This window comes from Homarus americanus, unplaced genomic scaffold (genome assembly GCF_018991925.1).
Source record: "Homarus americanus isolate GMGI-L3 unplaced genomic scaffold, GMGI_Hamer_2.0 scaffold54443, whole genome shotgun sequence".
NCBI classification, from domain to species: Eukaryota; Metazoa; Arthropoda; class Malacostraca; order Decapoda; family Nephropidae; genus Homarus; species Homarus americanus.
In genome coordinates, this window is record NW_024750852.1 from 6,129,272 (window position 1) to 6,146,170 (window position 16,899).

The window sequence follows — 16,899 nt, forward strand, 5'->3', positions numbered from 1 at the left end:
CACTTCGATTTAGTGCGAATTCGGTTTAAAGCGACCGCTCTTGGAACATATCTCGCGTTATATCGACGTTCTACTATATATTGGAAAATGTTGATAATTTTGGTAGTCGTGATATAATTCGTTTGTTTTTTTAAGTCACGATATAATCCGACCCTACTGTATCTAATAAAATAAGATGAAACACTGTGGTGATGGTGGTGTTAGAAACTGGATAGATAGATTCAATTTTTACATTAGAATGTATATTTAATTAATTAGTTTTTAGTGAAAATTTATTGCTTGGTGATCTTTCAGAAAGTGTCTCGTGTGCTACAAGAACACAGTGAATGTTGTAAAATGTTGGAGAAAATGCAGATTAAGAAAATGGAGATCGAAGAGGAGTATCTAAGGTAATTTTTTGGTATTTTTTATTATACAGAAATAGGAAGAATAAACAAATATATCCTAAAAACAACACAGCTTATATCCGCTGAATTGTGGCATTGTTTTTTGTGTGTTCTTTTAATATTCCATACATTAGTATTTCAATAAATGTCAGGCAAGTTTATATTGAAAATTGTAATTTTGAAATTATATTAGTGCTGTACTGTATTTTTAATTGAATGTGCTGGATAGATCACTGGTCAACAGCCAAAATGGTTCACATATGAGATCATGCTCACACAACTAATTTCATATTGCTGAATTCGAATCTGATATTTGTTTTGTTCTATCAGACCAGGTTTTATAAAAACATCAATAGGTACAAATATTTAATATTCCATCACGTGTCGTGCAAAAGATGAGATTATCTCATGTGACTGTGCTTTCATGACTAATTTCATATTAATGAATATTAATTGGATGTTTCATTCTACCATCAGACCTACTTTCTTAAAGAATAGTGATATGCACTCCATCTTCTAGCAGGTTACGCTGCTTTAGTCTGGATCCCAAAACTTCAGCCTTTTCTTTTGACAAGTTTAGGTCCCTGATGAGATCATGAAGCGCTTCTTGAGTAAATTGTTTAGGCCTGGTATTTTCAGAGTCATCCTGGTAGTCGTTTTCCATTGAGGTAGAGGTAGAATCGGAATCACTCAATTCTTGTTCAGTCGGTGGATTTGGGACTGGAAGTTCAGCACTGTGCGGTACTGGTCGGATTGCAGAAGCAATATTGGGGTACTGTACCTTGCCTCATGTCTTGATTTTTATTCCCTTAATATTTGTGAGACAGAAGTAGCAGTCACTACTGTGGTCTTTAGGTTCACGCCATATCATTGGTACAGCAAACGGCATTCCTGAACTTCGTTTACCACACATCCACTCGCTCAGGTGGTTAACACAAGACTTACAGGCTACATGAGGTGCCCATTTCTTGTCTTGGTCACCCAAATGACATTTGAAGTAACTTTTGTAGTTCAGTCGAACAGCTTTTGTGATTGGTTTCTTGAGGCTACCAGGAGTGAAGGCACCACATATGTAGCAAAAACTGTCAGCACCGTTCACACACTTGCGACGTTCCATGTTTTGTTAATTTCAGAGTAATTACAAATCATGCAGGTGTAGATATGCAATATCATGAATCAGCAAACTGAAACAAACAAAAAAGCACAAATCAGGACAAAATAATTGCATAAGTGGAGCCAATGAGCATATAAATTACTGTATGAATAGCATGGTACACTAAATATATAGATATACTGGTTCTGGAAAACTGAGCCTGATACAGCTATACGAATGTCATAATTGAGTTCAGCACATACAATTACACTAGAATCAGACTGTTTTGATCCAGAACCATGAGAATTTTTTTTTTATGTTGACCAGTGAATTATCAGTTGTGTAGTCCTTACATGACCTGTTGTAGCTGTACACTATGTTTACAAGAAAACAAAAAATACATACTCTTTCTTTCCTGCAGGCCTTGTACTATACTAAAATCTAATTAACTTGGCAGCTATGTCTCTCACCCCTGAGCGAGATTGGTTGGTGGTGGGGTGGAGAGCGCTCGGGAAATTAAGCATCATAATTATTGGTCATGAACGTGGCTCCCAGATGAAACCGAATGTCTCTCATCATTTTATAATATTTTCAATTTTTTTTCTGATATATCCGTTATTAAGATGTTCAATGCGCTAATATTTGCCTTTTCATTTTCGAACATTATTTCAGATACCCGGTATGTAGAATGAAAAAAAAAATGAGAATGAAGAACTGTTGAGTGACCAAAAGACAAAAATTGCTTTAATAATAATAATAATAATAATAATAAATGGTTTATTAATAGAGTTGCAGCCGGTGGCTGAAAATATACAAACTTACATTTGATTTAGACATAATGATATGCGTTGAGTACATTTACAGGGCTGTACAGTACATAAATCAGGAGTTGTTTATTATTCTAACAATAGATGGGATGGTGCTATTCTTATATCTATCAGTGCAGGCTCTTATGGGCTGAATTTTGTTGCAATGACTGACTGCGCGAGGTGGGTGGGGGACTGCCGGTGGCAGGAGGTGGCGATGATGGGGATGGTGCAGTGGTAGTCCACTGCCAAACCTTGTTAGTGCTTGGTGGTGGAGATCACTGAAGGATGTCATTTCCAGGGTGGAGAGAGCGTTGTAGTAGCCGGAGTAGTCTGCGCTGAGCATGATTCTGCAGGCCCTTTTCTGTACCTTCTCTAGCTGGCGTTGTTGGGTAGAGTTGAGAGAAGACCACCAGGCTGGTGACGCATACGTTAATTTGGGGAGAAAAAAGACGTTGTTGATATTCCTCAGCTCTGGTGTGGGTGCCCCAAGAGACGTAAGTCGTCGTAGCATGTAGAGTCAGTATGAGGTTGCCTTGATTGTGTTGTTTACGTGGGCCTTCCAGTCCAGTTTGTGGTCTACGGTAACACCCAGGAGTTTGGTAGACTGCACTAACTGGAGAGGATGGGCACCCACTGTGACTGCTGGAGTGGTGGCAATATTGATGTGCATGACTACAGTTTTGGTGTAGTTGATGGTGACCTTGTTCTCCTTAGTCCATGCCTGTAGCCTGTCCAGGGTGCCTTGTAGAGATGAGTAGTCCGGTGAGGTGTTGTCCACTGTAAGCCCCACAGTGCAGTCATCCACGTACTTCCACCTGTGAGGAGTGTCCGATAGAGCGTCGTTGATCAGGAAGCACAGTGGTCCCATCTTGGTCCCCTGGGGAACACCGCAGGTGAGGTGTTGGAATGTGGAGACAGAACCCTGGTACCTGACTGCCTGGCTTTAACCAATCAGGAGCGACTGTGAGGAGTGGGTGGGCATACCAGCCAGGTTAATTGGATTGTGGCATAATCTGTTTAAACTATTAATTTCAGAATTAATAACAAATATTAAAATCTTTTTCAGGGATAAAAGTAAGTTGCTGCTAGAACTTGCTGAACTGAAAAGAAGCAAAGCACAAACTAACTCAGGTGACAGCATCTCATCAGATGATCTAAAGGCTGTTGAAGTAAAGGTAATGCAATTACAGCAAGAGAAAGAAACATTGATAAAGGAAAGAGCCTGGCTAAGTGATCAACTCACAGAATCTGAGGTACTGTTTACTCACCTGCAGAAAGCCAACTCAGAACTGGAAAAGGACTTTGGTGTGGTAGAGGAAGAGAGAGACCAATTGAAGGAGAATGTTACTGAGGTATTTATTAATGGCATCAAATAAACAAATATTACAGCGATAATACATTAGGACATTTTTGTAACTACTAAATTCTTTGTTATTTAACATACAGTAATCCTAGACATAAAAACTATTATATGTTTGAGCTTACTGTTTTATGGGATGATAATCACTTAAATAATACCATGGGTCTGCTTAATCTGATGCTTCAGAATTTTATAGTTGTGTGATTAACATTACCTGTAACACCTACTTGCCAACACTGCTCATCTTTGTCAAATTTAGTTCTGTGAATTTTGATTGAAAGTTAAAGGTGTATCATAATGTTTTTAAAATTATTACAAGTAATATTATTATTATTTCTTATTTTTTCAGTTGCATGAGAAGCTCATGAGTGTGCAGGAGGAGAGAGCTTCTGAGCAGCTGAACACATCTTCTCTAAAGGCAAATAGCATTAGTGCCATGAATCAAGTCAATACTCTTCAGAATGACTTATTAGAAAAAGAAGAGCAAATTCTTCAGCTGCAAATGCAAGTCAAAGAACTTAATAAGACTGAGCACCATTATCTGAAAGACCTGGAAAAAAATAATAATGAATTACAGGAAAAAATATTGACACTGGAGAGTAAATTAAGTGATACTATGAAGGAGAATTCACAGTGTGTAAATATAAAGGAGAGGTTGGGTGAATTATCCAAACTCCTTGAAGAAATTCAAGAAGAAAACAAGAATATAAAAAAGGAACGAGATGACTTGCAAAACAAACTTACCATTAATCATGGAACTTCTGTCCTCTCACTAGAGAAAATTAAGTCTTTGGAAGGGGAAATTTCACACTTAAGAGATGATTTGAAACAAAAAACTGTTGAAATTGAAACAGTAGTAATAGATAAAGAAAGGATGATTGTCAGCCTCAGAGAAGAAATACATAGCATTGATTGTGTAAATAGAAAATTTAAGGAAGAAAAAGAATCTTCAGAGCAGGAGGTAACTCGAGAAATTGAAATTAAAAATGCCGAGATCACTGAACTGGTGCGTAATAACCAAACACTGAAGAAGGAGTTAGAGGAAGTTAACCACTCTCTTGAAAGTAGAACCAAATCTAATTTAAATTTGAAAGAATTATTGAACAACAATGAAATTAGACTAAATGGAATTCAGTCTGAACTTAACTCTCAAAAAATTTTAGAAGAGGAAAATAAATCAATGAAGATCAAACTTGAAGAACAAATGAAACAGCTTGAAAAATTCAGATCAGAAATTGAAGCTGAGAAAAGATTAAAAGATGAAAGCAATAGTGAGAAGAGTGATCTCCAGGAACAAGTATCTTCTATGATGAGAGAACTGAGTAAATTACGTGATGAGTATGAAGACATAAAGAGACAACTGGAGATGTCACAGGACAAACAGAGAGAAGAAAGTTCCCGGACAGAAACTATGGCTAACGAATTGTCAGCTCTTCAAGAACTATTTCAAGAGGTAATAGATGTAAAGTCTACGTTAAAAACACAGTTGCAAGAGAAGTTAAAGGAACTAAGAGGTAAATTTATGTGTTCTTTACATGTTTGTTCTTTGGTCATCTTGAAGTTTTAAATTTTATATACTACATCATCTGTATTAACTTGACTAAATTAAAAAAAAATCGCATTTCTCACTTAATTAGAACCGATTTTATAGACTCTAGTATGAATATTTCTTAACTGTTTTCATAAAAGAATTGAGTTCTCATCTTTAAATCATGTAGAAATATTTTTATATATCTTGTAATGATTTATTCAGGATAATTTGGGTATCAAATTTGTCTTTCTAACACAATTAGAATAGATGCCATGGATAAAAGTGTATACACGTTTTTGCTCATCGTAAATATTTTTGCCCTATGCCTGGCGCCCCAGAAATACCTTCATTTGAAGGCTCGTGACATATAGATTTTGTATATTTTTTAATGTTTACATTTAACAAAACTTTGAGATAAACTATTCAGGATTATTTTGATAAAGGAAAAAAATGATGCTTCTAACTTAACCAGAACTGATTTTTATTGACTCCGGTATTAACAAGAGATGACACCATGTTTTTATTTTTTCATTATTATATTCTCGTATGATCATATGATCAGCCTATTATGGTGTATGTTTCATCATAAATAATATAACATACTGTACTGTATTAATAGAGCAAAATATAATACAGTAAAGAGGAGGAGGGGGGGGAGGGGATGAAGGGTGGGACTGGCCATACCACGTACAGTCAGTTCTGCTATAACGCGATAGTTGTGTTCTTGTAAAACATCGTGTTATAGAAATTCGCGTAATAGAAATAACAGGGCTTATGGAGAAAATAGGGTTAGGTGCAGACTACTACTCGAAATCGAAAAAAATTTAGTAGTTAGCCTAACACAAAGGATAGCACAATCTAAATAAATGTTACATTCATATCTAATAATGAAATCATACAGTAAATGTAACACTTTATCTTGAAAAAATATGAATATAACTTGATCGGGGAGAAGGATGATTTTGAGGTTGATAACATCGGGCTTCTCTTCAAGGGTTATAGCCTTTCTTTTACGATTATCACCGGGAATGCGATCACCAGAACGCTTCTTGGAGATATTCTTCTTTACCATATTCACAGTTAATACCACAAAATTGGAGAAATAGTAAGCAAAAATCGCATTACAGCGAACAGGCGTTCGCATTATACAAATATCGTTCCTCTATTCATAAATCGCGTTAGAGCCAATTCGCGTTGTCAAAACACGCGTTATAGCAGAACTCACTGTATGCATTATTTTATTCTTGTATGATCGGCCTCTTATGGTGCATGTTTTATCACATCACAAGAAGAGCCAAGGAATGTTGTGTTCAAGTTTTGGAAGGAGTTCAGTGTGCAAACTGTGGTAAATAACTAGGCGGGAGACAATGGTAGCCATGTTGAAACATGCGTGGCGAAAGCTGCTGCGTGTGGCGGGTGAGGTGACTAACACTCAAGTGTTGGTAGAGAATGTGGCGAGTGTGATGAAGATGACAAGGCAGGTGGCATCTGCAGGCTTTAGTGAGGTAAATTCAGACCACGTGATGGAAGTTATCAGAACAACAGAGAAACTAAAGTTGGAGAGTGTGTGGTAAATTTATAATTCCACTTCTGTAAAACTGTCCAAACCAGCGATTGCCGGAAATTTGGTGGTCAACCTGTATAAGTAATTTCCATAAGTTCCCAAATTAAATCATATAAACCATGGAGTTTAGAAACAAAGTAGATATTAAAGGTTATCTTTGAATGCAAATTAAGGTTGTGTTACAAGTTTGTGATTATTTATGACTGATTCCATTACAGATGTCAAGACTAAGATACAAGAAATGGAGGATGAAAAAATCAAGTTCGAAAAGTTGTTAGAGGAGAACAACCTGGAGCAACACAAAGTTAGTCCTCCAGCAGTAGTTGTTTTGTCATTTGAGATTTGGACCACTTTTACCTGATCAATTTAAATACATACCTTTTTCTTTAAAATATTATGATGTTGGTTTTAAAGGTTTCTAATTATTAAATGTATTATTGTTATTATTTACTAAATTTATTGATGTTTTGGGATCATTTGTTGCTTGTTTGGACTCTGTATATTGCTAGAATACTTGCCTGGAGAGGATGGATGAAAGGATATTAATGTAAGGTCTACACAAGTGAGATTAAAGGTATAAGAGGAAAAAAATGGAGCAAGACTTAAGTTTACAATTGGTTCACCAAATACCTGTATGTAGACAGGGTGAAGAATTATATGGACAAGAGGTGTCAGTGTGGAGGGTCATTGGAAGTGATATATAAGGACTGGGTTGCTTTGCAGGAAAGAACAGCCATCCTGCTGGGTAGTGGGATATGTTGCGATAGACCAAAGATGAAGATTTGTTCCAGAAGTGGCTGAAGTGTTAGAGTTAAATGTGGTGTATACTTGAAGGTCATTGTAGATCAGAAAGCATTTAAAAGCAACCTCGTCATGATTTGATATTAACCTCCTATGTTAACTCAAGTTCAGCTTAAGGCAGGTCTTCTGTTACATATTGATTCTTAATTTAGCAGTAAAGTTATTGTGGTTAAACACCTTTCACCAGACTTATCACCTCCATTTTTTTTAGCTTATATTTTTTCGATTAACCCTCTCATGCACACATTAACTTTTTAAGTTTCCTTGACCACAACAAAAGTCATATGGGATCACTCAACGTGAGGTCTAGTCATATTCATTCTGTGACCAATTTAGCCCACAAGATTTTATTATTTTTTATTTACCTTTTTTATTATGATTTATACATCACTGGCTTCATCATTGTTTTGGTTCTAACATAAAAGGAAAAAGAAAAAAATATTTATCTTCCCAGCTTCATATCTTGGATATTTTTGCATTACCCTACCAAGGTATTATACAGTTATAGAAGCAGAATTTTATGAACTTTCCAACGGTGGTATTGGAATTTTGATAAGATTAATTGTGGGGAGGGTGGGAGAGGAAATAGAGACAGATGTTACCTACCATCACTGCTGATGGGAGGACACGGTTGGACAGTGGAACTCCACCCATGCTTTGGTACTTTCTGGAAAGCTTCTCCTGCAATATCATGCAGCCATCTATGATGCACAAAAATTTGATGCAGTTTTCTTGAAAACTTCTTTTATGGGTGAGGGGAAAATTTTTTAAGTTCAATTATGCAATTTGCATCACTGATACAATTAGTACTATCCACTGTTTTGATGTAATTTGCGCCATGATGCGTGAGAGGGTTCATTACTTTCCTACACTTCTAATATAATAATCTGTAATTTTCAAAACTCTAAAAAGTATTGTTAGCTTTTAGAGTTAGCATGTTTGCATACTGCATTAAGAATTTCTGTGTTTTACAGAGTGGGTTAAAGAAACTCCAAGAACATGTGACATCACTCAATGAAGAAAATAACGACCTTAAGGAGAGATGTGTAGCTGCTGAACATCTTAATGAAAAACAAAGACATCTACTTGGTGACAAGGAAGATGTTATTACAGCTCTGAATACAAAGGTAACACAATAGAGTGAAAGTTCATTATTTACAGTAAAGATGTTTTAGTTGACTATATACTGTATATAATCTGCTTGTACTGTACTTAAAATCTCAGACATGCCTAGGTGGCTAATAACATACTGTATTAATATCTTATTGTCCATGGTGTGTCAAACAAAATATATTACAGTATTAGCTAGTAAGAAGTTGCTATAACAGTCTGGTCATTCACTCCTGTGACTAATTACATTTAAATGTTATTTATATAGGTTGAGTCATTAGACTGTAAACTTACAAGAGCAGATGATGAATTGCAAGAAAAGAGAGATGAAGTCACAAAACTAAAGGCTGGGTGTGACATCTTAGAGAAGGTAATGATGTGGCCTGGCATGGAAAAAATTACTGCAGTGAATTTTTTCCTTTGCCATGCCTCTATACTGTATGCTATTTAACTTATGAGATGGTAGACTAAATGTATACTGTTGAATGATTTGGTCTTTTCTTACTTTAACTTAACAATAACTGGAGAAAGCGGTGTTGTCACAATAAGCCACCGAAGGTTGTGAAATTCAATGGGTTATAAAGTTTTAAAGGGGAATACAGAAATACTAATTATGGAAAAATTTACCATTCTGGAGCTCAGCTACTCATATACAGCATGCCCTTAAAATTAGCGGGGGTTTGGATCTCAAAATGGCCGCGAATAGCCAAATCCACAAATATCATTTGCTGACGTGGGGGGGGGGTTAAATTTTTATGCATGTGCAAAGAAATGTACATTGAACCCTTGAAGATTCAGACCTTGTAAATCCAGATTTCGGAAGATTCGGACAAAACAATTGGGGGTTCTGGGCTAAGAAGCCTCCCTAAGAAACATTCCCAAAACAGGGTGAAGGTAGTCTTAGGCTTAAAGTTTTTATTTTATAAAATGTCACAGATTAAACTTGGCAGAATATAACTTGCATTACTAGAATCTTTGTAAGTTAGTGAATAATTTTAGTATAAACATCACTTAGTTTGCACAAGAGATAAAATTTTTAGTCCTTTAGTATAGTACATTTGAGTAAAAATTTAGTACAGTAATATGTTGCTCAAAATTATGGCTTCTTCACAGGAAGGGTCTGTATAATTAACCCCAGTTGTCAGGATAATATGCATTGTATTTTTTTTTCCATTATTTATCGTTTTTTTATAGATTTAGCACATTTGCCAGAAGATTCAGACAATCGGCTTTTTTTCTGATTTTCAAGGGTTCACTGTATATTCCCTTTGTGTGTTTGCCCTTAGGACAATTATTTCTTTTGTGTGTGTTGTATAAATGTGTGTGTGTGTGTATACACACATACAATACAGGTAAAAGAAATTACTGTCTGTAGAATGAATGGCTCCCTGTCTCGGTCGCATAAATGCTGACAACTTTAAAGCTACCCTCAGACATTCTTGGGTATATCCAGGGTGTCATCCACGAATCGAGCACCACGAATTAAAAATCTGTGAATTGTCAGGGCATGCTGTCTTATGAAAAGAGAGATGGTTTACTTTCGTGAACAATGAAAAATGTAAATTAAATGTTTTCACATAATGAAGTTATTCAAAATATTTAAAAGGTGAATGATTTTTAATAAAACAATCAATAGTTTAGAAAGGAAAAGAAAAGAAGAGGGGACTTTGTAAATAGTATACTTCAGGTGAGAAGGCCAGGCTGCACATAAGAAATATTCGTGGAGGCTGAATGTCTTTCTTGGTAAGTGGGATGTAATAATAAATGTGAATTTGGGTTAAAAAGAAAAGAACTGAAGGTCAGAATGAATCAGAAATTGCAAAGGATTATAAATCATTATGAAAGAGCAGATAGCCCTGACTTGGCCTTGTGGGAATACATTGGAGTAAAAATATCCTCTTTTCTGTACCGGGTACATAAATTTATACCTCTTCACAAAATTTATATTATTTATTGTTCATTAGGAGATAAGAGCAGTGAGGGAGGCTCGTCATGAGGAAGAATTGCAGTATAACCGCCGGACTGAAGAACAAGAGGACCATCTCAAGCTTAAAGAAGTAGAAATCTCTTCCTTGGAACAAGGTCAGACAGTTTAAGAGTTACAATGGTTGTAAATTAAATTATGGGTTCTGATAAAATATACATTTTCCAGTTAATTCACTGTAGATATAGTTTGTAAAAAGAGTATTTCATCTTAATTTATGTATTGGTTTATATTTCCAAAAACAGTAGCACACACGCACACACACCACACCACACCACACACACGCACGCACACACGCACACACACACACACGCACACACACACACACACGCACACACACACACACACACTAAGGTAATTAAGACAGCAAGCGTGAGGAGTGATGGTCTTATTGTCTGACAAATTTGTGTGTGTGTGTGTGTGACTGTGGTAGTGAGTTAAATATCACCTGTTGAGGAGCGCTTGGCAACACTCATTTCCGTTCCATCTCTCTAATTACCCACACCTTTCTGCTTTCTCACTCCATATTTTAAAATTTTATGTTACGTGATATTGAATGGATACATCTTTGCTCATTTATACTTATCACAATCTTCCTAAAAATACTTTAGGTTTCGTGTTGATTCAAGACATCTTCAGGTCATGAGACCCACTAATCTCCCACCCAAGAAAGGGTGACCTGACATTCTATCATAAGATAAGTAATATGAGACCACTAATTCCCCACCCTACTTCCACCTGACATTGCGTCAGGTCAGGTCATTACATGAGACCCACTAATCCCCCTCAGCTCCACGGGAGTGGAAAAAATCAGTCTTTGCTGTAACACACAGCTTCATTCATGCCCATATCATATAGATTTTTAAATATATTCACTGTATTTAACCACACCTTTAGATAAATTATGCTGGCTTATTATAGTCAAGAAATGGAGTCTCTAACTTAATTAGAACTGCATTTACGGACTCCGGTAGTTTAGACTCGAGGAAAACATCCCCAGCACCCAGAAACATTCTGGGGAAGTGGGCTAGTGGTTGTCTGTGCAAGATGTCTAGTTTAAACACTCGGAAACCTTTCCCAGTAACCAGAAAAGATTCTGGTGATAAGGAATTTTTCCGAGTTTGAGAAAGTGATGTGTGTGTGTGTGGTGTATACAGCAAAAATATAATTTAAAAAACCGGGGGTAGGACAAAAAAATTCTCTGCCTTGAGCCAAAACTTCAAGGGACCAAGGTTTCAGTGCATGGGAAACAGGTGCCTGTGAGTTATCAATTGTTTTGGGGAATATTATTTCATTCACTAATAATGATACAATGTTTCTAATTATGTCATTGTAGATAAATGCATGGTTTATATAATTTGAATTTGTTTATCACTGCCAATCACCGTTTTCAAATTAGACTAGAAGATATGTATTTCTCCCATACGTATTGCAATCGTACGCCTGGCAACGGGAGCCTGGGAGGCAGAAGCAGTGAGTGACTGTTAGTTAGAGCGTAGTCTGCAGTTGTAACTCTCCTCCCTCTCTACCATATTTTCTGTTATTTTTCTTATTTAATGATATAATAGTGCTTAATAGTGATTAATCATGGCATTTTAGCTAGGTTAAATTTGTCATTGTAACCATCAGGTTACTGGGCCAAGCTACCGTGTTATGGTTGTTTTTCAACTTGTATTTTTGGATGGATATATGTAACTTAATTCATTTATTTTTATTCAGTTACATGCACATGCCATCCTAAATACATAGTGTATTGTTAAAAAATAAATAAAAATTGTCCGAGGGGCAAACACGTAAAGGGAGGAGAACTCAGAGTGTTGGGGTTGGGGGAGTGATGCTAGGGAATTGGCTTCCCAGCTGATCTTCATTACTATGGTGAAGCAGGGAGTGTATGTAAATAGTGACTGTGTTCAACTTTCATTTAGCTTTTATTTACTAATATGATAGTAGTATTTTTTTTTTGTAAATTATTTATTAGTATTTTTATTTATTTTTTTTATATTTCCTGGTTACTATATATATTAATTTCAGAAAACTATGGCTACAGGAGGAAAATACACACAATTTTTTCCTAAATACTCACTGCTAAAATGGGGGATGTATCTTATATGTTGTAAAATGCATTTTATTTATTTTTATTTTTTATCATTCGTCATTTTCATACATTTAGTAACATTCGCCTGACGATGCAAACTATCGGCTTTTTCAGACAGGTGGTCCACCCTATTATTAGTAATACCACAGTATTGTTGTTATTGTTATTTCCCGTATCAATATAAAGTCCAGGTACAGTACCGTATTATGATTATCGTTAACTTGCATTCATCCACCGGTTCATCCGGACACCCTCTTCCCCTCCTAATTATCCGGAAGTGCAAAGGTTTAGTATGTGCATGTGTGTGTGTGTGTGTGTGTGTGTGTGTGTGTGTGTGTGTGTGTGACAGTGTCACATCAGGTGGCATTCCCAGCTTCAGGAGGCAGCTTTAGCAATGTTATGGATGTGTGGCTTACATGACATATTAGAGGAAATGGTGAGGCCTAGCATATCTATTTTAGAATTTGGCAGAATGATTGCATCCTGACATGTGATTGATGGGAGATCTTCTATTTTGGAAAATGTAATTGGTAAATACTGTGCTTTAACACTACAGTGATATCCCCGTTAGCCGGAACAATTGGTGCAGAGCACTTCCAGGGATGAGAGATTTCTGGGTAATGAGACGATTCTCTCAAAGCCGGAATCTTCCAGAATTTTCCGGGTAACGGGAAAATTTTCTCGAAAGTTCCAGAAATTGCCCATTACATTATCTCTCAAACCCGGAAAACATCCCTCTTCCCTGGAATTTTCCGGGTAAGGGAAAAATTTTCTCTGAATTTTGAGAAAATGCACCTGATTTTCATCTCTCAAACCTAGAAAAAAAATCCCGTATCCCAGGAATTTTCCAGGTATCTGGAAAAATTTTTCTAAATTTTCCAGAAAATGTGCCCTACGAAAATTCAATTCTGACTTTTGGAGAGTTCCGGGTTTGAGGGATTCTAGCTAATGGAAATATTATTGTATTAAATTTAACCAAATTTCTACCTCCCCATTTGGAGATGCTGCACAAATCCACATTGATAGATGAAACGATATCAGTTCTAGAAACAGATCTAGTTTGAGAATTAGGAGGAAGAGAAAAATGTGAAGAAAAGTGAAAAGTAGATTCATTAGGCATAAGAATGGATAGAATTAGTTGTAGTGTGAAGTAAATCATTGATAAAAAGAAGGAAGAAAGTAGGTGAAAGAACAGAACTTTGTGGAAAACTCCTACTTGTATATCATTTGTGGTTTCACATGGATTAGAAATAATGTTAGTCGGGTCTCCATGTGCACATGTATGCAAAGTAAAGTAACACTATATTTACATCAAGCTAATGTATTAATTTGTTTAATATAATATTCATGTTGTAACTTTTATGTTATTTTCAGATGGCATTGTCTATTCCACTGGAATACATAGTAAATGAGCACCTTTTAATTTGGATGTCTAGTCAACAAATATGGAAGTCAACCTTAAAGCTCATGTTCTCTTGTCTCTCTTGTTCCATTACAGAAGTGAAGAAGCTTCTGCAGCAGTCCATGACATCCTTATGTAACACCAGCCAGACACCTGTTCCTGAGACTCCCAGAGTGAAGAAGGAAGCAACAGACCATGACAAGGATATTTTTGCTCTCAAAGAACAAGTCAGGTAGATTCCTCCAGTATTAATAGTTTTAAAGTATTTTTTTTTTTTTTTTAGTCATGTAATATGAATTGTTCCTTTGATCATAGCCTTGCCTATATACACTAAAATAACTTCCTAGATGTTTTGTATCTGTAAGAGATAGTCAGGTTGACAATCCCATATCCGAAATCCTTAGGGCCAGATGCATTTTGGATTTCGGAATTTTTCGGATTTCAGAATGGTTAGGTTTTTTTTTTTTTTTTTTTTTTTTTTTTTTTTTTTTTTTTTTTTTTTTTTTTTTTTTTTTTTAACCACCCGGGCACAGGTCACTGACCCACATTGGGGCCTGGGGATTAAAATATAATAATAATTCTAATAATAATAATAATTCATAGGTCTAGGTGGTGTTTCTCACTTTTGATCTTTTTTTCATTCTTGTATTTCTTTATTATTATTATTATTGTTATTACATTTTCGTCCCCCCAAGCCCCAATGTGGGTCAGTGACCTGTGCCCAGGTGGGCTAATCCCTTTAAAAAAAAAGAAAAGAAAAAGTTTTGCTCCACAAAAAAACCCAGGGTTTTCAGAGGTTTTTGAAATTTCGGATAAAGGATTGTCAACCTGTAATAATTACTGATGAATATATGAATATTTGTCTTCAGGAAAAGTGAGGCTCAGAATGATAGTTTGTTACAAGAACTGAATGAACTGAAGAATCAGTTGAGAAAGATGTCTCTTGCCTCAGAACCCTCTATTTTGCAATGCTCAGCTACTAAGTCATCACAGAAAGTAAGTTACCTTTCTTCTTAACTACAGATGAATTTCACTAAAGATTTTTATAGCCCATCTGATTATTTATCTTGGCAAGTATTAAATATTATGGGTAAATTTTTTATTTAAATTAAATGCTTTAACTTTGATGAATCAAAACAACTTATAGGTAGAGTTCTCTTAAGATAATTTGGTTATTGTATAAAATAATGTCTCTTTAGTGTGGTGTTCACATTTCTCTCTAACTAAATTAATTGTAAACTGTTCCAGGGAATCTTGATGGAATTACTGCTACTATAGTATTTCCACACTAACCTGGCCCATGAGCATTTTACATCCCCCTGGACTGCGCGTACATAAGCGTGTATTTATATCAACCTTTTATAATAAATATTTAAAATTTTCTAACATCCTCTCTTGAGTGCTAATGCCTTGAAATGATTTGCATTTTGATAGTCCAGATATTTAACATTATTTTAGATAATACCAGGTCTGCTTACCAATTGTGAACACATTAAGTTGGAAATTTCTATGAACCAGTCAGCTATTAGTATAGAAGAGGGATGAGGCCTATGGGCCAGATTAGCATGAAAAGAGTATAGTTGTGTTGTTGGTACAGTGCTGCTACTACCACACCTTGCCTGGTACCTCAGTACTACTACTTACTCTATTAATGTTTATTTCACACTTTACTTAATTCAATGTATACCTTACCTAACTTAATGTGACTACTATACCACATACAGTATAATTATTCACCTATGAATCTACTGTACTTACAAGTAATTTCAGTGAGTTAAGTGTGTTTAAACCTTATTTAATTTCAGCCATGGTTGTAATGAGTTCTTTTTTTTTTGTGGTATTTTGGGGATAAGCTGTTTTCAGTATATTCATGAATGTCTCGAGTTTAGCGCATTCAGAATTTATTTTAATCTTATGTTTGTGAGATCAGTTAGCATCTTTCATTCTACAGCATAATCTCTCTAGTTTGTATACCTTTGAGACTGATCATTTGGTGAACCTGCCAATTTTACTAACTAGAAATTGACTTATAACTTGGGGGCAATGGGCCTAAGGACCAATAGGGACCATGAACCCAAAATATTAGCGATGTACAATACAGGCATCCTTTGAAATAAGGAAAGATCTATCAATAGTTTTTAACCAGAAATGGAATGTGTTTTCTTAAGTGTTCGGTAATTGGTGAAGTGTAAAAAATAAAATTGTGTTGTTGTGGAAATGCCTGTTAATCAAGGAATGCATATACTGTACAGTAATATCTCCGTTAGGTGAGCTCCCTCAAACCCAGAACTCTCTAATAGCCGGAATTGAAATTTGCTTGGAATTTTTCTGAAAATTTCCTTAAATTCCAGGTTTGGGAACAAATTCCAAGGTTGAAAATCAGGAGTATTTTCTGAAAAATATTGAAAATCTTTCCAAATTTTTATTTCTGGATTTGGGAGCAAATATTGATAAGGAAAATAATAATGCGCAATTACTGGAAAATCTGAGAAAACTAGAAAATCACTCCAAACATCCCCAGCACCCAGAAAGGTTCCTTGGAAGTGGGCTAGTGTCCGTCTGTGCAAGATACTTAGTTTAGACACTCGGAAACTTTTCCCAGTAACCGGAAAAGATTCCAGGGAGAAGGAATTTTTCCGGGTTTGAGAAAGTCGTCTAGTTAGCCAGAAATCTCTCGTCCCCTAAAGTGTTCTGCACCAATTGTTCCGGCTAATGGGAGTATCACTGTATTACCAAATGGCTGAAGAGAAATTCACTAATCTTG

General features: G+C 35.8%; 1 protein-coding gene across 1 annotated transcript in view; it reads left to right on the plus strand.

Moving 5' to 3' along the window:
• LOC121854308 (kinesin-like protein KIF20B) overlaps positions 1-16,899 on the plus strand; it is a 61,359-nt gene that overhangs the window by 30,773 nt on the left and 13,687 nt on the right. The window contains exons 20-28 of the mRNA XM_042348895.1: positions 295-389; positions 3,355-3,640; positions 3,998-5,162; positions 6,962-7,047; positions 8,519-8,671; positions 8,923-9,024; positions 10,619-10,736; positions 14,232-14,367; positions 15,005-15,131. Coding sequence (XP_042204829.1) covers positions 295-389; positions 3,355-3,640; positions 3,998-5,162; positions 6,962-7,047; positions 8,519-8,671; positions 8,923-9,024; positions 10,619-10,736; positions 14,232-14,367; positions 15,005-15,131 — 2,268 coding nt within the window. The remainder of the gene's footprint in view (positions 1-294; positions 390-3,354; positions 3,641-3,997; positions 5,163-6,961; positions 7,048-8,518; positions 8,672-8,922; positions 9,025-10,618; positions 10,737-14,231; positions 14,368-15,004; positions 15,132-16,899) is intronic.